This window comes from Chlamydotis macqueenii, chromosome 4, assembly GCF_036417535.1.
Source record: "Chlamydotis macqueenii isolate bChlMac1 chromosome 4, bChlMac1.mat, whole genome shotgun sequence".
NCBI classification, from domain to species: domain Eukaryota; kingdom Metazoa; phylum Chordata; class Aves; order Otidiformes; family Otididae; genus Chlamydotis; species Chlamydotis macqueenii.
The window spans coordinates 77072107-77097602 of NC_141559.1; the positions used below are offsets into that span (position 1 = coordinate 77072107).

At 39.7% G+C, this 25496-nt stretch overlaps 1 protein-coding gene across 2 annotated transcripts in view; it reads right to left on the reverse strand.

Moving 5' to 3' along the window:
* The window catches only part of UVSSA (UV stimulated scaffold protein A), a 54986-nt gene extending 30334 nt beyond the window's left edge, over positions 1–24652 (reverse strand). Inside the window, exons 1-7 of one of the 2 annotated variants that reach the window (XM_086746472.1) lie at positions 24433–24646; positions 23795–24125; positions 20341–20461; positions 18727–19161; positions 17456–17565; positions 16696–16824; positions 660–771 (exon numbers count right to left, since the gene is read on the reverse strand). In XM_086746472.1, the coding sequence (XP_086602598.1) occupies positions 660–771; positions 16696–16824; positions 17456–17565; positions 18727–19161; positions 20341–20461; positions 23795–24125; positions 24433–24530 (1336 nt within the window). In that variant the 5' untranslated portion in view covers positions 24531–24646. Of the gene's footprint in view, positions 1–659; positions 772–16695; positions 16825–17455; positions 17566–18726; positions 19162–20340; positions 20462–23794; positions 24126–24432 lie in introns of both variants that reach the window. The other variant, XM_086746474.1, reaches the window with a different exon arrangement.
* Positions 24653–25496: the final 844 nt, after the last annotated feature.

The following is a 25496-nucleotide window of genomic DNA, read 5'->3' on the forward strand; positions in this document are numbered from 1 at the left end:
TCTCAGTTTCACAAAAACACATTACAAGTATATATTTTATTTTTTTTAAAAAATCTTCAGACTGCATTAAAAGAAGACAAGACCAAGATTGTATTTTGTCATCTGGTATGTGCTCAGTGGCTATGATTCTGCACTTGAATGCTGAGCTCCACCTAACATCTTGCGATAGCAACACTCAATGGAAAAAAAAAACCAAAAGCCTTCTTTCTGAGCTGCAAGTTGGAGACTCTATGTGAGGAAGTGGTTGCAGACCTCCAACTGCCATTAATGCAGGCGATAGTACAAAACCTCATCCCATCTCACCAGGCTGTTACCAATACTTCTAACATTCAGGCTCACTTCCAGCTTTACTCCCTTCACTATGTATGTCAGTGTGTGTTTAGTACACTTATAAGCACACAGGGTACTGCTTCTGCCTCTAAACCACAGTGGAACACGGTGGAATGAAATAAGCTTCTCATCTCAGTTGCTCTTGCTCCTAGAAAGTATTTGTTTATCTAGAGCCAATCACCGCTCCCGTATCTATGTAATGACTTCCTCATAACAGTCAGAGATTACCCAGACCGCTGATCACTTTATTACTTCAGAATGGCTGTTTATTTACTCTACTGCAGCAGTAACACGCAGGGATAAAGCTTGTCACAGCTGGGCAAACTCACCATATTCCTTACGCAGGTGGTCTGGAATGTGGGGCTCATAACCTTCCTTCTCAGGGACCTCCACAAATTCATCTTCATCCTCGTCGTCATCATCGTCATCCGAGGCTTTCATCTACAGAGATATTTTTGTTGGGTTTGTTTGTTTGGTTTTTTTTTAAAGTGAAGACTGCTTTTCATTTCCCTTCACATTGAAAATATTTTGCAGACAGCTTGATAGCCCTACTGAGACTGCCCTATGTCAAAAGTATTTCCCTAATTATGTATTTAATCTTTATCTAAGATTAGGCTTTGCTTAACATTTTATCTCTAAAGCCATGCTCTATCCTAAGGGCTTCTTTAAAGCCCCTTTTATCCATTAGAACACTTGCAGTTGGTGAAGTCTAAGAAAGTGTGAAGCTATAAAATAAGACCAAAAAAATCTTAAAATAACATCAAGATTTTGACTTAATGAGCAAATTAAAGCCTTATCTCTTCTCCTTTGGATGACTTTACTTATTCAGCTGCACCCAAATAGTCTGTGGCATCTTAAATAGCATGACAAACTGTTTAAGAGCTCAAAACTAGAGCAGGCAAACAGGAGGGGAAGCTAATACTGACCGAAGTAAGAATATTCAGATCTGTATGCTACAGTGCTTCACTCTGTGTCGTCACAACAGCACTAAAAATCATTTGATACATTCTTTTCTTAACTAAGTTGGTACATCCTAACCATTCATACCATTAGACCGCACACATTACTATGGTCAAGACTAACAAAATGAGATTTTTAAAATGTACACTTGGTCTACATTGCAGTCTGAAACTGAATGCCTATGGCTAGCTGAACAATAAAAACGGAGTTCCTACCAACTAACCAGGGTAATTCATTCATGTTAAGTGGCTTCCTATACATCACTTCAGCTAGCTACTACTGTATACGTGCCAGCAAGTCTCTACTTTCTTTTTTCTAAGCTTGTTCCACACCTGAAAATGAATTTTTCTTCCATACTATATATAATTAGAAGAATCTGTGCCACCTCAGACATGGCCTGTACTATCAGAACCCTGAAACAGCAAATGCCAACTACCCTAAAAAGGCAGCAATGATGGAGGTTTCTTTGCCCACCTCGGGAGTCATCTAAGTCTTAAAACCAATATAATTAGCACATTATTGTATGCTTGCCATTCACTTTTACAAGTATAGGAAATAATAAAGAGTATCCACTAAAACCAGCCTTACCAGATTCTATCACTTTTTTCAACTTCACTGCAGCAAGCCAAAGCAATAGATAAGGAACAGTATCATTTTTACTATTTTCAGCCATGCTCTTTACTCCTCTTACCACACCTGACTTACATTGATATTCATATCAACCACTCCTTGTTACAAGCACTGGAGGGTACTGCAGGTTTTGCCTGCAGCAGAATTTTCCCAATTTAATTCACTACTCTAATCGCGTGTCACAGCTGCACAGCTGAGTTCCGTTAAATCACACATACACTCTGAAACCAAAAAACCTAGAAACACATCTCGGTTTATTGAGTGTAGTTAAAATTTTAAAATAAATAATAATAAAAAAGAATTAGCATTTCTTTTTGGTTAGTATTACTTGTAAGCTGGACTGAATTAATTTCTAATAAAGATCATTAATTGATATTAAAACACATTGATACACTTTAACATATAAGGAATGGATGGTGCAAATTAGAAGTACAAGTCTTCCCTTTGTTTAAAAAATTACTTTAAGAAATCTGCAGTTCCAGTGAGAGAAGGAAAAAAAAAAAAAAAAAAAAAAAGATTTACTATTCTGAAGAACAGAGTAGATTTACTACCGCATTGTTACCAGAGAACACCTAATTAGTCTTCATTTCAGCACAATCATGTTTGAAAGCAGCCTGCTGCCGAAGACAGGTAGCAACCACCACACAGTCTCTCCAGCCCAGTTACCACTACCTGAAGAGCTGCAAACCTTCAGGCTTTGCTGGAGGATCCTGCACCTTGGTTTCCTTTTTGTTTCCCACTGCAATCATTTTTCCTCATCTAAAAGAAAGAAGCAATTCAAGCCCTACCTGGCATGGCCAAGACAGATGCGTGCTGAACTCCACCTCTGCAGCAGAAACCAAAATAGAGTTCTAATGCAAAGAAAGGGTCAAAAATTCTACCACTAACCATGAACTTGCAAAGGCACGAGGTATGAAAGAAGAACATCTTCACTAAACTGCAACTTTTAGAAGAACTTTCCAATGGCCTTCAGAAAGAAAAACATCACCAGGTTTTGTACTCTGCACCACGGAAGAGGGCTAGGGATTGAAGAGAACTAAGTTTGTTTGTATTTTGGTTTCCAAATTCTGCTGGTGTTGTCATCCTCTTTATCTATTAGGGGAACTTTAACTAAGTTCAGAAATAACATCCACTCCTACTTCTGCAGCTAGAAGCAGGGCAATATGACACTTTCTATACTCAGGTTCCATTTCTCATTTTGATATTAAAAAAGATTTCACCAAGCTAAAACTTGCCGTGGATGATCTTCGTCTACAACTTTGTGTCTTAATGTAAAAAGCTGACTAACGTTCACCTCATAAAACAGGGAAAGTAAATTAAGTGGATTTCCATAGTTTTTATTCAGAAGTAGTCTGTAAACAAATAAAGAGCAACAGGTTTAAGGAACTGAGAAATAACGTCAAATTAGTAAGGGAAAGAAAACTCAGTTCAGAATGATCATTTAACTTAGATCCCCAGATTATACCCAAAATATCAGTGAGCACAATACAAGCACTCACGTGCACGGCATATCTGAGAGGACTAGAAAGAATTGAGAAGAGTACCATCTTTAATTGAGATTTCTCCTCATTTGTTCACATGCCGTTGGAGGCACGTAGCTCTCTGTACATTAATATACTAAAATTCAGTCGGCTTCACTAACCCTCAGCTTGAAAACTGCATGAGAAGCAACTTTGCTGCATTACCTGCATGGTCTAGAACTTCAAAGCACGTGAAAAGCCTGACAGGAAAAAAAGGCATAATCAGATGCAAATTCACTTTGTTTAGGTACAATCCATGAGCTGTGCATTCAAGTACTATAGAAAACATTAATCATAGGAAACTGTAATTTTTGTTATCAGTCTAACACTAATCAAAAGGGAAACCTGTCACTACCGCTGACCTGTGAAACGTCCCAATTATACTCCTCGGAAATGACAGGAGCACTTAACTTCCTCACTGAGTAAATGACGACAATCAATCAAGTTTGAATAACAATGAGCCACGGAGCTGAAAATTATTTTTTGTATAGAATCTACCCAGGAATTTATGAAAGGTGAAAAGCAACCCAAGGTTTTAGGGGCATTATGGCTTTCAGCTAGTGCAGCGCATATCAAACACTAAACAGAATTTATGTGTTTTAATTTTCTAAAAGGTAGATGTGGACTTGGTGCTACAATGCATAACATATAATGCCAGATTTTAAATATGGGGGTCATTTTCATAAAATATTATGCTTATTGTTCACACCCTTGAATTTCCCTAGGGTCTTCTATTAAATTTAGAATTCCTGTAAAAAAAAAAAAAAAAATTAACTGCTTAGCTAACTATCAGGAATTAGGCTCCCTTTTCCCTTCAAACAGACATAAAGTCTTTCTTTTTATATAACCTTTAACAAGGTAACTTCTTTATCTTTTTACTTTAAAATATTAAAGTCATCACTGGTGGAAATTCAAAAAGTTGCACAGTAGTAGTGGGTTATATCTCAATTTACTTCATTCCAGTGGTACTTCATCAGAACCATTCCATTCATGCTGGTTTGTTCCATTGCCTTTCTACCGAAAGGAGAGCTCATGGGCAACACTATTAGTCATAAAAGTATCTTTTTTTTTTTTTTTTAATTCCACTTTTCCAACATGAGGAAAGCTCCAAAGCAAGCTCCACAGATGCAGTATGAAAGTTCAGCCACCTATTATCTACTTTTCCACGATAGGCAAACTTTTTCAGTCAAATCAACATTCCACAATTAAATCATAAGAAATAAATATTGAAGACAACATTTTGAGTGGCAGAATTAGTAAATTCTAATCCTTTAAGAATGAGTGGTTAAGGACTTCCAGACAAGAAAAACGAGACTACGATAAAAACAAGCAATATGCCGTTTCTAGTGTGCCATATCTGTAAAGTATAAGCTCAAGTGATGAATACTACAACATAAAGGTTCTCTTGTAGCGTACAGAATTAAATACCTCTGAGGTAAGCAGTCACACAACTGCTTGTTTCTCTATAACCTGTCAAAGAACATGGGAAAAAAGTTCCCGTTCTCAAATCCATTCTAATTATCAGGTAATACGAGGAAAGTCACTAACGCAGTTTGCAGCCTTATCAAAGACAAGGGGTGAACTACTTTCTCTCTGTCACCAGAGGATGGTCCATCTGAAGGGAGACCAAACAGATCCCCAGCCACCGGAGGCTACTTGCACCAACGCTGCTCCTCAAGTTGCATGGAGAAGGGAAGTTTTTCTGTTCAGGGTTCATCTGCTCTATAATGCTGACATTTATTTATTTATTAATTTATCTAAATAAATCATGCTTTTGCAAAACTATGTGATTTTGTTTTGGTTTGTTTTAGGGTTTTTTTGGTTGTTTTTGTTTGTTTGTTTGTTTTTTTAAAAAACATGGTTGTATTCCTGACTAGATATCTCACTGTGAGAAGAAATAGGATTTAGCTAGACCATTTCCAGATTCTTGGGCTGAACATATTTGCATATGAGAATACAGTTTAAAAATAAAAAAAAAAAGACAGAAAAAATACATGCACTATTTTCACTGTAATGAGTTAGAATGTCTGCTCAATTCTCTTAATTTTCAAGAAAAACTTAAAATAGCGTAGCTGGAAAAGTCAGCACAATCAAACTATGTGCTCCCTAACTCATTTAAAAAAACTTGGGGAAACAGATGTGGTCCTTATCAGTCTCCATCTTATTAAAAATACTGAAAACGAATAGTGGATGCCAGTAGAAATGCCATCGTATCTTCTACTCCGGAGCCAACGCTCCAAGAGCCTCCAGCTGTTAGCGTAGCTCAGTACAAGCACAGCTCCAAGTTAAATGCCATGCTCATCCATCCCAACCAGTAATAAACGCAAAAAAAACCCAACCACACAACACTTGGAAAGATGTAAAGAAAAGCCTTTAGTCCTTTTCCCAGTTTTATACAAGTTGATTGCTACATTCTGTTACAAGGATTTAAAAACCTGAGCCTCTGCAATCATAATTAAAGCAAGCAATAAAATGACTGAAATATACAATGCAATCAGTTTATAGGAGTAGATGTATAGTGTTTACTAATTACTGTAGAAAAAGAAGGAAGAGAAGAGATAGCACATGAGGAAGGCATATCTACTTACTAAAACACTGCTCGCAAACTACAGCTGGGACCATTAAATAAATTTTGCATGGTCTAATTAACTTGGTTTGCAATCTCAATTACTTTTCACCCAAGAAATCACTTTTGTTCAGTTTTATGCGTGTCTGTTTCCCTTTTAAAAAAAAAAAAAATGATGTAAGGCATCCTCAGACAAGTGAACTCTAAACTGCATTTGTCTTTCAGCAGGCTTGATGGCTATGCATTTAAAAACCCATTCTATCTTATAAACTAAAAATTAAATGTACTCAGCTGTGATGGTCGTCATTGCATCTGCTATTTATATGCTAATACCCTCACTGGAAGATCTTGCAAATTATTCCACCATGCCAATATCTCATGTGCATCTACTCAAAGCCAACTAAATATTTTTCTAGAGGCAGAAGATTTTGGTTAGGGGACCGGAATATTTATCGCCATGGAACCTAGTTAAAGGGGCAATCTTAAGCAAATACATTTTTTATTCGACCGCAACACAAAACAGGTTTCAGTCATCTTAAGTGAAATGTTAGGATATCACAAGCAAACACTGACTGGGTAAAAATAATTTCTTTAGAGCCACTAATAGAAACTGAATAGTCAAACTGTATCTTACATCTAAGGAATTTTACAAGTTCCTCCTTTTCCATCATTTTATTTATCCAACACAGGATGAAAAGGAATTAAATGCTGGCATTTTGACAGATTTCTGAATTGTGCTTGAGTTTTCCTGTGTCCAACACAAGGAAAACAAACTACTAGAAAAGCTGTAGGGACCTCCCACACACACTCCCTCTCCTTTGCTCCGTGACTGGTGCATCAATTCAAACCCAGATGACTGCAAATTAGATAGGTGGTCCGGGCAAATCACATTTTATGTTTACCATTAAAAGTATCACCGTTCATTCTATTTGCAGTTGCTCAACAGCACATGGGCTACTTGGCCAGTCTGACTTTTATTTAGCAATGCACTTTTCATACTATTTCATCATTTCCAGAAATTATTAAAAATGCTTCAAGGGTTCCAGCCCAACAGTTAGTTTAAGTATGATGCTGGAGAACCAGCATACCTTGCTCCACATTGCTTTAGCAATATAAACTATCCAATGAACCAGTTTTTCCTTAAAGCAATACAGGAGAGCCTTGGTCTATGAGTATTGTCACAGTCCTGGAGCTGCAAGCTTCAGGTTTACTCAAGACTTATGCCAAAGCTCTCTCCATCCCACTCTCTGATAAACAGAGCTTTGACATGTACCCTAGAAGGTCAATAGTGGTGAGGAACATTGCACAAAGCCTCTGTCACTCTGCATCACTAGCTACTGCATCGCTGGTCCCTCGCAGGCTCCAGGTCCCACATAAGCTTAGGAGGAATTTTAATAAAAAGCAGCAAAATTTTACTCAAAAAGACCAGCAGGTCTTACGGTATAAGATAGTTCAAAGAACTTGGATCTTAATGAATCATTCCTCAGATTAAATTAGTATGTCCAGTATACCCAATGGACTAGCAGATGCTTTTACAGTTTCCTAGAGGACAGAAAACAAAGGTAGTCTGGAAAACGGGTGCATTTAACCAAACTACTACCTCAGGAAGATATTGCAAAGCAAGTTTCGTACTTCTTGAGCAGTAACCACTTGAGATGTATCCTCAGATGTATTTTCATACCTCACTACTTGAGCTCCTACCATCCACCAAAATCAACAGTACTCGGTTGCGTGAATATTCTTACGCCTTAAGAAAGTACATTAGAAAAGCAAAATACTCTTGTGTAAGCCCACATTCAGGGGAGGTGTAACAGTTTTACTTAAACTACTGAAGATTTCCAAGTCTAACAACATCTTTCCTTTCCCTGCATCCCAGAGAGCTAAACCAGAAGCCTGCCACCTTTCATTATTAATGCTAATAAAGTTCCCCAACATTAAAAAAATGGCTCCTATGAAATGTATGCTGACCACCTACATTTGATACCTATATTTAATTTGTATCATTAAAAGTGACTGTAGTGTGTGTTAGTCCCTTACATGTTTTCACATAGTATTTACACAAAAATAAAGGTTGCGTCTGGCTTTTAGAAGTACTTCTCTCATGCAGTTACTGTACAAACTTCAGGCACTACATCTTATTACACCATAAAAAAAAAAAAAAGAATATATTTTAACAGTATTTTCTGGTATGTTTTTTTCATCCAGTTTTTCATTCATGCTGGGAAATGAGCTAATCATATATCACTCCATCAACTTGAGTCCTCTAATTAAGTAACGATTGACCTTCATAATTGGATCTGCATCACCTGAGTTTACTCAGTTACCGAAAGGGACAGTCTCACAATCTGGGCTTAATGCTGCTACAGAAATCTTCTTCTCTGGATTACATTTCAGTCAGTTCACTTCTCTGCCACAACGGGAGCTCTATCAGTAGTGCAACAGAGGCACTGGGAATCATCAGGGGATAAAGGAAATAAGAGACAGGACCGGCCCTTTTGACCGCGGCTCACATTCAGTTCATCTTTAAGCCAACATAAAATCACCACCAGAATACATAAGCTGCTTCTCTGTTCAGCTCCCACAAGTAGTAAAATAGTAACCTGTACAAAAATCTGCCTCCTAAGAAGTAGATTTGGTAATTACGTAACACACTAAGAAATACCTGTTAGAATTTAATTTTTAATGTTTTAAGAATTGTAGAATGGATTAAATCATTTTAAAAAGAGAAGAGGCACAGAGAAAACAGTGTTGCACACATTACCTGTGCCTTGGAAACCAAGCTTGGTTTCGTCTTAACTCATGGATAACTGTGAGTAAGGAAACTCTGCCAAGTGCCTACCCCACTTTTCATTCATCTTAACATAAAAGGAAAGGTTTGCAGGTTGAAAGACTGAGGTGTGATGGAGCCAGCAAAGCTACAAGCCAAATGATGTGAAATCATGTTTAGAGTCCACGCTCAGACAGGAATGTACCCAGAGCGCAGTTCCTGAGATGTTTTCCATAGAATCATAGAATAGTTTGGGTTGGAAGGGACCTTTAAAGCCCATCCAGTCCAACCCCCCTGCAAGGAGCAGGGACATCTCCAACCAGATCAGGTTGCTCAGAGCCCCGTCCAACCTGGCCTGGAATGTTTCCAGGGATGGGGCATTCACCACCTCTGTGGGCAACCTGTGCCAGTGTTCTACCACCCATTCCTAAAAGCAGTTGGAAAACCCTAATTTTTGTCTTTAAAGAAGAAAGCAGCTGTCATACAGCCACTGCTGTCAATGCTACAAGTGCTATTCTGAAGAGCCACTATGCTTCAGCCACCCCTCCCTTCCTTCTGGACTAACCCTTCTTCCCTACACACTGTTCGCCGCACGCCAGTCCAGATGAAATTGTTTAAAGCCAGTGTTTAAGGCTGTAGTGAGGTCTAGAACTGGCTATATCAATTTCTAGACCAAAAAGTTGATTTATGGTCTGACAGCTCAAAGGTCAACCAAAAATACCTCTTTCTTCCCCTTCCACAGACAAGTCTTCAGGTGTTCGGTGCTTTTCAGCTAGTCCAAGTTATATATGAGATGACAAATAGTATTTCTATGACCCCTTGAAATATCTTAGCTAATATTTGGAATAATTTAATTTCTTTATGATTCAGAGGCCTATACGTGATAAAAGCTAAATTTTAGAACTGGGAGAGGGAAGGGGAATTCTCATTACTAGTGATTTTCCTTATGGAATTTTAGGAAATGTGATTTTTATCTAAAATGTGATCTAACAAGATTCCCATTAGCACTCATTCATGCAAAAAGGTCCTACTGCACTTGATGGATTACCACCGATTGCTTAGACCTGATCAAACTCATGCTACTAGAACTCTGTATCCACCACCAATGTATACACACCCCTGTCTCATGACATAGTCCGCACACACACACACACTGTAAAATCAGTAACTAAACTGCAGCTCATTTCAGTGATCACATTTATAAATGAATCTGAGCTACCCATTTGTTAAAAAAATCTTTCAGATGCTATATTTTAAATAGATAAATATAAATCTCAATTAAATAAACCAAATTTATTACAGGCAACAAGTCCACAAAATATCCTGTGCAGGACACAAATAACCTTACATCTGCTCCTGACTGTGGATTTTAGGCACAAAGGTATAATTAGATGTGACTATATTTTCTTTAATATTATTGCATTTACTAAATCTCAGTGTGTTAGTGTGCATTCCAAGCCTGAAAATTTTCTTCCTTTTCCATTTTTACAAATACGCATTTAGCAGCGTACCTTTCCTGAACCTCACAAACACATCCACTCACTTCAATATCCGACTTCTCCTTCCAAGGTAGGATGGATAAAAAGCAGGAAGCAAATTTGTATCTGCTACCTACAGGGTACACACTGCTCAGTATTCATAGATGAATCAAGGGAGACGACCCTTCAGCCTGAAAAACTTAAATACTTAACATAAGGGTTAAGGTGATGATGGAGACATCCTACTTTATTCTACACTCTATTAGAAGAGCTCCAAATTGCATTGTGCGACCTGCAAATCAGATAGGGATCAGAGGTCGTCACAGTGACAGCTTTAAGAATTCATGGCTAGATCTGCATAACAAGATATTTTTAATAACTTAGTAATAGCAGCAGGCTTTGTAGCCAGTGCAAAGCATAAAATACACCACAGCAACATTCAGCTCTAGAAAACTAAAAACAAACCCACCCCAAACCATGACGCCAGCTGATTAGACACTTTAACAAGAGAGCGCTGTTTTGAGGATTAATTTTACAATGTTTTGTTTTCTATCAGTCCTACATCCTGATAAGACTTAAAAAACCCGAAAAGCTCTTTTATAGCTGAAAAGTGATTAAGAAAGAGACGTTTCACAGACAGAAATAATTATCATATGACAATTAAAATGGGGAGGAGGGGAGGGGGAAGCATAAGAGTCTGTATGACTTACTTAATATTTTGTGTTTACTTTTACAGTTATGGTCAATTTGGCTTTTTTTTTTAATAAATATTAGCTAGAAAAAGAAAACAATTTAAAATGTTGCCTAGGCTACAACCTTGGCCATACAACTGTTACTAAACTAGTTATTCTGAATGCATTACATGCTAATGATGTACGCAATCTGACAAAGGATATCTTTAGGTGTAATGCTGATTTAATTATCAAATATTCCTATATTTCTCTTAAGTTTTAGAAAACATACTAACAATCAATATCAAGTTACTATTCAAATCTCAACATTAAATGCTTCTGGTTTTCAAAGGGCAACTTTCTTAAGAGTTAGAGTTTTCATTTGTGTGCAATTTAAAAGCATCACCTGGGGAAAAGACTTCTTTTACAAAGGCATCTCTCTTGCTCCTTGGTCTGAGTATGTTTTAGCAGATACGGGTTCAGGGATAGTGAGGGATCACTAGGGACAATTACTTACTCGCCAGAAACAACTTCTCTAAAATGAAGAAAAGAGAAATAAAAGGAGGAAGTCAGTACAAGAAGCTGCTGCAGAAAACAGAAAGCAGTCAGCTGGACTGGATTCTTTATGGCTACAGAAAGAAGCAGAAAGAAAACAATACAGTCTTTGCTTTTGATCTAAAATTCTAGTATGACTTTTTTTTTTTAAAGCAGGCACTAACTTAACTAAAAAGAGCTGATTATAAAGCTACCAAATATTAGGTAGAAATAATTCATTAGCATTGATGAAATGCCAAACTGTTGAAAGTTGAAGATATGTTAAAAAAAAAAAAAAAATCAGCAATAGTCTTGCAGCCAAATAATTGCTAGAGCTCTTGCCTTAATTTATTACATATTAAAATTTTAAGCTTTTTGTGCATTAAAATATTTTAATACTAAATTATGACCAGCAAATATTTAACCTCTAAATACAATTTGTAACAATTTTCTGACATTGTTCTTTCAGGAAAAAGTCAGATTTGTATTGCAGTAAGGTTAGGGGATCAGATCAGGTTCTGGACAACACAAGGACAGCCTCCTTCAAGTCTAATTATTAATGGCATTATTGAATTCAACCAGATGTTTCACATGGATAAAATTAAGTACATGAATAAATCAAGAACCTAGTGCACGTTTAGATTTGACAGAAGATAAGGAAAGGTGAAACAAAAAGTAATGAAAATGGTTAATGAAAAACTATACACCACTGGTTGTTAATATAACTTGAAATTAAAAATTTAAAATGTAATAGGCCCGTTAAACGATCGCTTTGATGACAGACAAACGAATGGGATGTTTCTCACATCACATTGCCTTCTAGCTTCTATCTGGCCAAGTTTTAGCCAGCCTGAGCAGTAAACCTTTTACAGCTTCCCAAAGGTAATTAAAGAAGAGATAAATATACTCTCAGTGTACAAAATACAGCTAATGAACTACATTTCTATTCATAATGTAAGAACCTCAAATATTATCCCAATGGATAATCCTTTATGAAAATGGTGTAAGTGAAAGCTAGCGTGCGTGATTTAAAATACAGCACTCTCAGAACTTTTATAATTGCAAGATCATTTGCATCTAATCAGCTGCAAATCACTAAAGAAGAAAAAAATACATAGTATTTTAAGAAAAGGAGGGAGACCTTAAGAAATTAAAGTATTCTTAATGAGAAAAAAAAATATTTTTAAAGGATTTCAGCCACAAGCAAGTTATTCCTACAAAATAATTTAACTTCTGGAAACAGGAATTTCTATTTAAACACAGCCAATAATCATAACTGTACCTCTCTAATAATTCTTCTAAAAAGAGTCACGATTAACTCGAAGTGTCTCTGGTGTGTTGCGGGGGGTGTAAGTTTACCTGGAAACACAGACTGGGACAGACTGGGATGCTGGCTGCCTTTGGATAACGGTGGCAGGGAGGAAAATGCCGAGCGTGCAGTGTGCACTCCCTCTACCGGGCACCGCGACCATCCCCAGAGAGACGGGAACATCCCAGCATCCAGGGACCATGAAATAAAAACCCTTCCACAGTTTCTGCCCTCCTATTCTGCTAAAACTCAAAAATTTATTTCAAAACTTTTGTTTACACTCTCAAAATACCAGAAAACAAACCCCGATTCATGCCCTGAACAAGCATTTAACTACAGCAAACATAATTTGCGTACGCACACAAAATCTCCTTTGCCTTTGACCAACACAGCAAGACTGTCCCTGGTTGGCCACCTCCCACCCCTTTGGAGCACAGGAGCTCGGGAAAAATGGCGTTGATGACTTCTGATCTGCCGGGGCACAGAAATGGCAAGGAGCAACATGTGGTCTGGGCAGCTGGGATGTATTAACATTGACAAAATCTTCTGGAAGGGAGTTGTTTCTAGACAGTCACAGGATAACCTTTGTTGTTCTCTTCCCTCTCTGCACAGGGCTCTTGAGAGGTGAGAGCAGAATGGTGTCACAGCCTACTTGCACTGGGGCAGGGCTTAAGTGCTGCATAAGAACGACAGCCCTCCTTATAATAAAGGTTTGAGTTCTTCACTGTCACAGAGGGGAAAAGAAAGAGGTGGTTATACCTCATGCCACTATAAACATTTTAAGTCAAAGTGTTTCAGTGAATAAAGTTCTGTGCTCTCCATCAAGTGACTTTGTATGAGAGAAGTTCTGTAAACCCACAGAAAGTTCCCCTGTAGTTTGCAAAGCAGTGGGGCTTTTGCATTTTTCAGTAAAGATAAAGGCAAAAAAACTTCAGAGAAAATAATCTATGCTAATTTTCTAGCATGCTGTGATTGCCTAAGGGTGCTGCCTTGCAGGCTAGTGCTCTGTGATCTGTAAAATGAAGCGAGAAACAATGGAAAGCACGGAAGTAACAACAAGAATTGCCAAAAGCAGACACCTTCCTGCACCCACCAAAAGATTCTTCTGTAAAGGCATGCCAGGTAGCCACCACCTTCTTCCTCCCAATGTAATTAACATCCAGCTACACTGCTGGTATGCTCGTACTGAATTGTAGAATCAAGAATTATTCCAAATATATATGCCTTATTTGCATATCAGCCATGTGCATGTATAACTGCTCAGCTAAACAAAAGTACCAACGGCACGAGGCAACGGTAAGGGACTCCAGGACCTTCCCTCTTTAAAGTGCCAATTTAAATCTCTGCGGGATTGAGAAGTATAGAACAGAGTTCATAGTGACAAACCTCCAGTTTCACTGTCTCTCACTGAACCCTTCCATTTATCAGCTCCCTTGATCTCAATTTGAGGATGGGTGAAGCCTTTACTTCCCCTGTCCCTGGACAGAACAGAAACAATGCAGAGAACAGAACAGATTAAAAGAAGGGAAACTAGAGACCACAGAGGCACGGGGAATGAGCACAAAGCAAAACCAGAAAGTCCGAGGAAACTGGGCAAGCCTAAGTCCCCAGCCAAGTTTCCAAGTCCCTATCGCTCTGTTTTATATTTGCTGATAAAATAAAACCCTTCTGTCTGAAGGTAAGGCTTGCCTGTGGTGCAGGATCATAATTACACTCAAAATGAGCAAGCACACAAACAATTCACCTTTACGTTCTCCAGCTAACAACGTATGTACCTCAGACTGCAGTCACTAGTTGCCAGGAAAACTGCTGTTCACATCCAAACGCAGACACGTCACAGACCAACTACAAGTTAGACAACGTACACGACACCCTTCACACTCTGACACTTTATTTACGCTCCCTCTCTCTCTCTGCTTACTAAATGCTCCCCTTCATTTCTAGCTGTGCTAATCTCTACACACGGGCAGGTTACAGCACTCACTGACTCCATGTGCTAACAAATAACACCCGTAACGCTCCGAGCTCTGTCGGGACAGGATGGCTGTGAGACAGCGTGTCAAAGGACAGACTATCAGCACTTCTTCTCTTGGATCTAAAGATACAGAAGACAGCAAAACTTTGCCATGGCAAGAACTACAGTTCCAATGACATAAGGATGTACAGACAGAAGTAACGATACATAACACAAGCAGCAATGCTGAATTACAGAGGAGCTGTGTGCAGTGTTTCATGCACTGACATGTAAATATTTGACAGATGGGGATTTAATAATCACAGTCTAAGAGATGCTGTTCATTTTGCTCTATCAGACTCTAATTTTACCGTGTTTTTACATTTCAACAAAATCGTTTGACACACGAATAAACGATAATTTATACAGTTTCCTCCTGCAGTACAAAGCTCTCTATGTTCAGGTTTTAAATTTAAAGTAAATCAGCACCAACACTAAATTTGGGTATCCTCCACTGGAGAAAAACCCTAGGAATAATTATATATTGTTTTCAATGCTTAAGTTAATACCTCAGTCTGCATTGCTTCATTTTGAATGTATTCTTTGTGAGCACTACTGTGTATTTCCTTTTTTTTTGTCTTCTAACAATTGAATTTATTAGCTTCCAAACCTTCTATAAAAAGCATTGATCAATCTCCAGACGTGGTAACAATACCACTTTAAACACATACACATGCACGCACACACACAAGAAAATCAAGGCTTGAATGTCCTTTACATCTTGCAAGAAATATAGCAACCAATATTCCATGCAGAGGTGCAGCAAATGAAGTCCTGTCAAGCAAATGGCAGGAATGACAGCAGATGTCTGGATTCCTTCATAGCTGGTTGCATAAAGGTAGCACACATATTTCACCGGAGAAAAAAAAAACAAAAACCTCTGACAAGACAGTCTTTCAGTACTTTTCATTCCGACTTGGCATTTTTGACTGGTGTGGTACATCAGAAGGTATTAAGATGATGAACCAGATTAATCTTGATAAAGCTTCGTTTGCACAATGAAAGCAAAGTCTACAATACCCAGTCACGGCTAAACAAAGCTACCGTAGTTTAGTCCAAGGTACAAGGTTCGGATGAAATTCTCACAAACCAGTCATAAACCAAACTCCACTCTGGACTCTGAACCAAAACACTTATTTTCACATTAAACCATACAGTAATTTTGTTTGATGGCAGCCAACAGAAACGAGTATTATGTAGCTTTGCTTTTTAGCTATATAAACAAGCCATAGACTTATTTTTGGATCTGAATAAAGTACTTGAGCTTTCAGTCCCTGCTTATTCACAAGTTGTACCTATTTCACAAGAACTGTCATAGGTAGCTAATCTGTGTGAAATATTTTGACACTTTGAAGTTTTATAGAACAACTAATTCTTTTAAGATATTCTCTGTCATATTACATGCTCACTAGAGAGAGCAAATGCTCCAAAGCAGAGACACAACTTTCCTGAATTGTGAGACACTAGCACAGTTTAGCAAGCTATAAAAGAACATGAGTAATACAGCATTTACTGAGAAATATGCACAAAAGAAGCTGAGGATATAGTGTTACCCATGAAGAAACTAAAAGTAAATAAAATCTGAACTTCACCACTTCTCTATCGTAAACAACAGCACTGCCTTACCTGGTTTTGTCTAATAACTGTGCCCCTGGCATACTGTACAGGCATTTAGCGCAACTTCCTTGAGTGAAGCTAGCTGAATTAGTGCACTTTTCAATAAAACTTCTGTTGAAAAGTTTCCCAGATTAAAGCTTAAGAGAAAATGCTTTTTTTTTTTTTTTTTTGCATACAAGCTAAGGATTACTAATGGTCCTAAACTAATGGTACTAAATGTTTAGTACTAATGGTACTAAACTAATGGTACTAAATGTTTAGTACTAATGGTACTAAACCAGAATTTTTAAGAAACTCACCACTTTCCTTTTTCTGGCTTTAAAGGAAATGTTCATTTCCTTATATTTCTTCATAGCAGTCTCCAATTTATTCTTCAGATCAATGGCACATCTCAGCCGATCATCATTTATTCCTGCCCTGGTAAACAACTGCAAAGCAAGAAATCAACATTCTTATTCTTTTTTTTTTCTAGACATCTGAGCCAAAAAACATTTTTGGTTTTTCTTCATAATTAATGAAACAACATCTTCAATATTTCCTTTATTGTACAAGTAACAGTGAAGCCACTTTTCCTAACTACAATATAAAAGCTAATAGCAACTACTAAAGATTAAAAATGAACAGCTGGTATAAATGTTTCCGGAGAGCACTTTGATAGGCCAAATTCCATACATGAGGCTCCTAAGCAGTAATATCAACTGACAGAAAGGACATACTGTTTTTCTGGTACAGACACATCCGACAAAAACAAGCTGTGTTTTACTTCAGCCCTTTGCAAAGAAGCCCCATTTTACTGTATCTTCTAAACAAACAAAAAAAAAGTATGACTGTAGGTAGCATGCCTAATGCTGAGAGCCATCAAAAACGTTAAGTAGCTCCTGTAGTGTCGTTTTGTCCACCCCTACTGAACTAGAAACCTCTTCTGTTTGCACCAATGCTTCTTCAACCTTAATTTCCTTTTTAGTGACTCTCCCTTAGGATTCACTTTACTCTAGTCCTTGCTTTTCTGTCTTTTCTTAAAAAAAAAAAAAATGAAAAAAATTTGTATCTTCATCCTACCTGAATCCAGGACTGCACAGAAGGCCAGAACTTATTTCTGAGGAGTTTGTGAGCATCCATGACATTGTTTATTATGTCGGTATTATCTTCATTCTCATGCACTTTTACACCTGCTCAAAAAAGGAAAAAAGAGTTAGTGCACAATGTTTATAGTATCTTCACTATATGAGTGAAGAAGCTAAGTGGAAGCCTTTCTAAAGTATTTGATCACCTCAGGGAAAGTTACAAACATCAGAACGTTTCTCCGTTCAGTGTTATTCTACCATCACCCACACATTAAAAAAAAAAAAAAAAAAAAAAAAAAAAAAAAAAAAAAAAAACCAGAGGAAAAGCTTTCAATCCAGTAATGACAGAAAAAGTCAATAAGCCACCACTACTAAGGAACCACAAAAGAAACCACAGACAACTGCAGTCTTACTCTTTACATCACACCTTGGCCTAAGTTCCAGTCAATGGACTGGGCCTTATTATACCAGTCTCTGTATATCCAATATGAAAAAAAAAAAAAAAAAGAAAAAAAAAAAATCTCTGCCCCAGTGGCAATAGCGACTTGCTTGTCCAAGAAGTCAAGTATGCCACTACTGAAGGAAAAATGGTACTTTTCATAAGCCCCACAGATAAACTTCCAGTTCTGTGGTCTGCAAGCACAGAAGTAGATATCTGCCTTACTGGCTGTTTGCACGTGAAATTCCGTTAGGACAGTGCTTGTAAGTGACTTCACTTAGACTTACAAACATAAACCATCCTAATTTTTCTAAAGGTAGTTCATATTAGCAAAGTTATATTAAAAAAAAGGTATAATCATAATCCTTAAGACTTTCTAGCAAAACTCTACTTACTGCAAGTTGTCAGTAGCAAGAAAAAAAAGTTTACAAAACAGCCAATTGTAAGATTTTTAAATTAGTATCTTATAACCCAGCTATAGAGAGAAGCAAAGAAGTGAATGGTAAAGAATATGGAAAATAAATTTATAGTCTGTAGAAAGATTGGGATTTTTTTAAACACAGGTAACTCATCTTATTCCAGGTACTATGAAGTGCTGCAATATGGTTACAAGAACCAATACAAAAGTTCAGTCTTAGAAGGTAATTAATAAAATCTGTACATCACATACAAGGACACTCAAACCTCAGAGAGGTTAGTAGATGAACCAGAAACAGAAAAGAACATAGGAAAAAAAAAAACAAAACAAACAAAAAAAGATAAAACAATTAGAAAGCACTTCAGACAAAGACTCTCTCCAGCTATATGTGAAAAACTTTTCCAGGTACCTGTGGAGATTTCAAGGTCTAGAGTATACTTATGTGAAATAAGCCCATGGTTCCTAACAAAAGTCTGGTAATCATCATCTTCGAGAGCAGGGACACCAGACTGAACTTCCAAGCATGTGCCTCCATCTAATTCTTTCCACTCAGGCTTCTCCTGTTTCTCATCTAACTCTTCGTTTTCATCAGTTCTAACACACTGAGAAATAGAAAGAACGTCCTTGCTGCAGCATGGCTGCTCATCATCCATGCATCCAAAATGGGACTGGTTAACATCCATCCGGGAGGGCAAGGGCAATGCAGGTCTATCCTCGTTAACAGTCACTTGTTCATTGGGTTCCAGTGCCGTGCCATTCACAGTGAAGTCGAAAGGATCTGGCATCAGAAGCCGGAAACAGTTTTCCATCTCTGTTAACGTGTCAGCAACCTCTTGGGACATTTCTGTCAAAAGACAATCGTTTTAGAATATTGTTAAACACTGTAAAATGCTAACATCTCCAGCGCAGACACAGATTTACAAAACAAGTATCACTGCCAAAGGTGTAATCCATTCATCCGGTAATCAGAGATAATTTATCCATACACCTCTCTCTCTCCATGGCAGAAATTGTCCTCATAAAAGTGACACAACACTTTTCTTAAGCAGCAAGTCTAGAATTTCCTGAGCAAGGAAATCAGAATCAGTGTTCCTCCTTTACCTATCCTCTCTAAAATTCCACTGTGCATCAAAGATGCCACAAATACTCCATAGAATTCGGAGAACAAGGTTCAACGAGGATATTCTTAGTGATGTTGGTGGGTACCCATCCTACAGCCATGAATGTCATAGTTGCTTGTAGGTGTAGTCATGAATCCATGCTATGCTGAAAGAGATGCTACCAATAAAAGTGACTTTAAGAAGGGTAAATCTCTTTAACATTCCACCTTCATGCATGAAAATGTTCCCAGCATGCAGAATAAATGCAGACACATTTGCTATTGCATTGCATATACCAAAGTAATTTAATTAAATAAGCCTTTGTAACTGCAACACAATATAGTTACTATCTCTGTTCTTTCATATTACAGAAATGTTTGCTACGCGCGTATCACTTAGAGATTCAGCCCCCAGTTAGACACATTTTTTAGCAGCAGTATGATACTTTTCATAGATATCCTACACTGCATCCAGGATTCCTGTGCAGACCACGGCATATACTTCTGAAACACGATGACTGTATAAACAATATAATTAAGGTCATCGGCCAACAAGGTAGTGAGAAGTCTGTGCCTAGTCAATGACACAGAAATTAAGCCACAAGCTCCAAAAAGTCTCATGATAAGCTTGTTTGAGGTTGTGCATTCATACTTTAATGATTTACAGACCAGACTCCTAGTTGCTAACATTTTAATGTTTGGTTTTTTTTAAATCCCTTCATACTACCTGAGCTCACAGGACTGTCACCTGTTTCCCCTGATATTCAAGCTCCATCAAATGCAGCATTCCTGCCCTCTGTGGTCAGCTGTTATTCAGACAGCTATTCTCTTAGAATTTGTTTTATATAACCTTAAAAAAAAGGTTGCTTTGAAAACGAACCAAAAAAACCCAAACAAAACACTAGAAGAACCAAAGCAACTCACCTTCCATCTCTTTTTCAGCTCTTTTGGCTTTTTCTTTGTAAATGTTATCCAAACGTTTTTGCTTCTCCTCTTCCCTCCTCCTTTCAGCCACGGTTCTGGCATGCACATCTTGAAAATCCACCTAAGGAGGAAATGAAGAAAAAAGTATAATGTTCCTTGTAAGAAATATATAGAAAATCCATTTCCTAAGATCCTTATCTGTGGTGAAAAATCCTCTAACATCAGCGATCAGCCAGAAGCTCAGTAGTACTTCCTTTTATCTCTTCTCCTCCTAGAATCAATAACTACAGTAATTCTGAACGGAGTTTTTACTTCTACTAATAAGGGACTGCTGAGAATCAATGGCTTTCAGAAAGGAATGAGGTAGAAAACCAAAATGCTTAGATTTCTGCATTTAAATTGCAGGAATAAACTAGGCTTTGGGAGACCTTTGTCACAGCATTGGAGACACAGGGTTAGAGGAACGGGCAGGAAGAGACTATACACAGGGTAAGTATTCAGATTACATGAAAACGTCACACTAGATCCACTATTAGTTAAGGAAACTTAGGAAAATTGCTAAGCACTACTACCACAAGTATACGTATCACTTACTGAAGAACTTTGTAAGCAAGGAAAGTAGAAGAGAAGACATTCAAATTCACTTTAAAAGACCAAATTTTGGATTTTACAATCACATTTGTTGGATTTGTGGATTGAAGGGAAGTTTATCATCCAGTCTTACTTCACTTCCTTATGACTAAAATATAAACATAGATCTGAACGATTCAAAACATTGTTTCTTAAAATATCTTCAGTGGAGTTTGTTTTTTTTTTTAAGAAAAGATGCTAGTTTCACAACCTATAGCAGTACATGGATCACCAAAGCGAGCTTGTTTTTGTTTTTCGGCATTTGATTTTTCTACCAAATTCACAGAGCACTCCACACAGTAGCAGAAGAAACAGATCCTCCCAAAGAGCAACATCACTCACAAAAATGGAACAAAGATACAGAACCCGAGAACTACAGCTAGAGTTTCTAGGCAGTCACATTGGACTTGCACAGAAAACAAGAGACAGCTGGAGTTTCCTAAATCACAACTTCTGCCTCATACCAGAATGCCTACGGAAGAGTCATTTGCCCATTCTTTTCCCTTCTCTGTCCCAAAAGGACCAGACACACGCAGCTCTGCTGTGCAGTTTCATACTTCAGCACTTGCCCAGATGGTCCTCTTACAGCACCTGCCAAATCAACATGGTTTGCCATTGATAACAAGAGCGCACCTCACACACCAGATACCTATCACCAACCAAGTCTACAGCGTGCACAAAGCCTCAAGCTGCCCAAACCAGGGCACCCCGGCCTTTTACAGAAGCCTCACAAGACGAGAATAACTCGGGGCCCGAGTTACAGATGTGTGCACGGACTCACTCACTACCTGGGGTCACTGCTGACTCAGAAACTTGGTCAGAAAACATCTAAACCTCATTTACCTGACAGAGACTGAGACCAGAGTTGTTGTTCTGCCTCCCTTCTGGTACTGGCTACACAAAGCCTTTTACCACTGGTCTGGAATTATGGAACTGTATGTGATGGGTTGCAATTACTCTTGGTTTAAAGGGTGTAAGTAGTAGGCCTAGACAACTACTACAACTTTTCAGAAAACACTGAAGTACAGTAGTAAGATACTTTATATTGAGCTGCCTAAAAATCCTGTTCACTCCATAACTGCAGCTCACTCTGTAATTCCCCCCATGCATTCCTCAAATGCAAAGATACTATAACATGACTCGGTTGCCTAAATATGCAAACATTCGGAAATATTTGAAATCTTCCCCGCCTCTCCCCTTCTTCTGTTTTTAAACTTTGAGACAGGAGTTTGAAAACAATTACTTTCACATATACTGAAATATTGTTCTTGAAGTCAAACATTTACACAGATACCTACTTGGTATCTAGCAATATGGACCTACTAACACTAAAACAGGGGGCAGCTCTCCAGGTTTACACCCTAAAAGGGCAGCAGTGGTCATATTCTGACCAACTGTTTATAAGGTAGTTTTGGTCATTAAAAACAAATAAATAAAAAAAAAATCAACAGCCACAAACCACAGACACAGCTAACATTCCTCTCAAGTTGCCCTGCACTGCTGAGCCAAACCTGTCATACAGAACAGCACATGCACCTTATGTCTAGAAAGTAAAACCACTCCTCAAATATTTTGGTTGCTTCTCACACTTCAAGTATTAAGCTGGCAAAAAGCCAGTTAAGTAAGTACAACAGTTATCAAGCAACATAAGAACGTTTCTATCGGTACTAATGTTTCTAGAAGCACTCAAATTCAGCTGCTCTAGAAAACAGTACAGCCAGCCTTGCTGGGTAGCTTAGTATCACAAATACACAGAGTGATCACCCAGTCGCAACTGGGGAGCGGCCATTGGGCAGAGATGCCCAGAGAGATTCACCAAACTCATCAGACTTGTTGCACACGTGCGTGTTCAATTGGGTAAATCTGTATTACGTCTTAAAGCTCCCCCACCTCAGTCCTGCGTTTCTCCTTGTCACTTTCATTTATTTTTTTTTTCCTTTATTAAACAAGACAATACAGGAGAATTCAAAGACAATCACCTTTTCTGAGCAGATGCCAAAAATTCTACAGAAAAAGAGCACAGTACAATAATACAAGTAGGATATGCTATTAGCTTAGTCTGGAACCAGAAACACATCACGTATCACAAAGGGTTTTGATCTACGGCTACGAGCACTGAACATCCATCCTTCTGAAGAGAAGGACAATCAATATGTTTACTGAAAGTCTGATATTATCATTGTAGATATTGTGGATGCTGGAATAGTGTTCCCAATTTCATTGCTTGCACGTCAGAAGAGATACCAAAGCAGAAGAATTTTCAAAACATAAAAACTTGAAACCTAGAAGGGAGAGCTAAAAGCAAGCGTTTACGTAAAAGGAATTCCTCTTTAACAAAACTTCTTGTATGACACACAGCAACCCTGCAGCTGAGGGGAGCTGGCACCCATTCTTACTGTCCCTGTTGTATAGTGAAAGTATGCTAGAACCAGACAGCTCTGTCCAGAAATCAGGCTAGTTTCAACTTGCACAGAAAGCCTTAGTAGTTTAAACTTTCATAGAAAAGCTTACCAGCTGATTATCCTCAGTTTAAGGTGCAACCATTATTTCCCTTCTAAAAAGGCTAGACATACTTTTTGCACCCTAAGAAAAGGCTAGCTGAGCCAGCTCTGAGTACAAGCCTGGGGTTTTTAAAACTTTACAATACTGCAAGATGAACAAAAAGTTTAGAGTTTGTCCTTCGAAGACCATGCTCAACAGAATGTCTCCTAAAGACACTGTCATTTCCAGCAGCTCTTCTTCTGTATTTATTGGTTTTCTCACTTTAAAGATCTCCTAATGAGCATCACCTAAAATCACACATGGAAGTAAAAATGCAGAGTACCTTCTTATTCTGCTTTAAGAAGTGGTATCCCAGAGCCAGCTTCTTGTAGGCCTCTCCATATTTCTCATGCCAGTCCTGCACCGACTTAATGGCCTCTTTCCTCAGCTTCTGTGCTACCTCTTTGGGTGGGGGAAGAGGCTGCTCGTGGTCTGTCCCCACCGTCAGCTCCAAGAACTTTTGGAAGTCGGAAATGATTAGGGTCCGGAATTGATGGGATCGGGTGAACAACTCCTGCACGATCTGGAAAGCCGAGAAGCGCATCTCGGCGTGCTCCTCCTGGAGCCGCGTCATCAGCAGGTGGTAGATGTGGCTGATATGCTCCTCTGAAGACCTGAGTAAAAATAAAAAAATAAATAAATGAGGGGGAGTTATTAAAAAAATAAGTTCAGCACATAAAAACACAACTTAAAAAAAAAATTATTTAAAATTTTAAAGCAACAGCCTCCATGCTGGCAACCGGCCAGCTCAAACCGCAGGCCCCAGGACGGCCCTGGGGGCAGCCTCCGGCCTGGGGGGAATCGCGGCTTTGGGGGGAGGCAGCGAGGCCTGGCTCGCTCCCACCCCACCCCACCCCACCCCGTCCCGTCCCGTCCCGTCCCGCCCCGCCCCGCCCCAGGCCGGGCGGCTCCGGGCCGTACTTGCAGATTTTCTTCAGCTCCTTCATCCTGCCCGGCTCCAGCCGCGGCTCCCCCGAGGTGGTGAGCTCCTCCACCAGCTCGGCCAGGCGCTGGTCCATCTCTGCCGGCAGAGAGACGCCGAGCGGACCACACGGGACCGGACAACCTCCCCGCCGAGCCCCTCGGGCCCGGGGAACCCCGTCAGGCCGCCGGGACCCCGCCTCAGGCCGGGCCGGGCCGATCGCCCGCCCCTCGGGCGAGGCCACGCCCCCCGGGGAAGCCAAACCCGTCGGGGGGCTACTGCTGCTCCGCCCCGCCCCCCCGCCAGCAGGCAGGTGGTACCTTCCTCACCCCCCCTCCCCCGGCGCCTACCACCGCCCCACCTCCGCCGCAGCTGTCGCTTTAGGCGTGACGTCACACCAACCGGAAGCGCGACTAGAGGGAGGTGGGGAAGGCCTTAAAGGGACCGCGCCTCTCTTTTGGAGGGAGGTGTTAACCCCTTGTTGTCTGCAGGGGCTGAGCATAGGGGCAGGGCAGTATCAGCCTGGGGAGACCAGTGGCTTCCATGAGGCCCCCGAGCCCGGTGGGGAATGCTAGATGCCCAGCACACAATGCCCTGTGCTTATGAACCTACTCAGGAAATTTCCAAAGAATTGCTCAAAAAGGTGTTTTTGGAGGCAAATGAGGCCACGGCCCGGCCTGGAAGGCAGGCACAGGCCTGAGCCAGGGCAGGGTGTGGGGCTATGGGGAGGGCGGAGGCGCTGAGGTGATGGCGGGCGCGCGAGGCCTGGCCGCGGCCCTGCCCCGCCGAGCCCCCGGGGGAAGGTGGTGGCAGGGCAGGCGTGGGAGCAGAGCCCCCCAGCCTTCACGCCTTAAGCGGGGCTGCCTGGGAGCTGTGAGGGGAGTCAAACCTTCGGCCTGCCTTCTCTTTCCCCCGCCCGCAGCCCTCTAAGTCTGAGACGCTAACAAAGAGAGGAAGGCCGTGAACCAGGCCTTCATTCCTGGCACCCTGTAACCAGCCCCTCCTGGTGTCTGCATCGGAATGTGGATTTTCTTGAGTAGCTGCAGCTCTCCAGAGCCTAGGG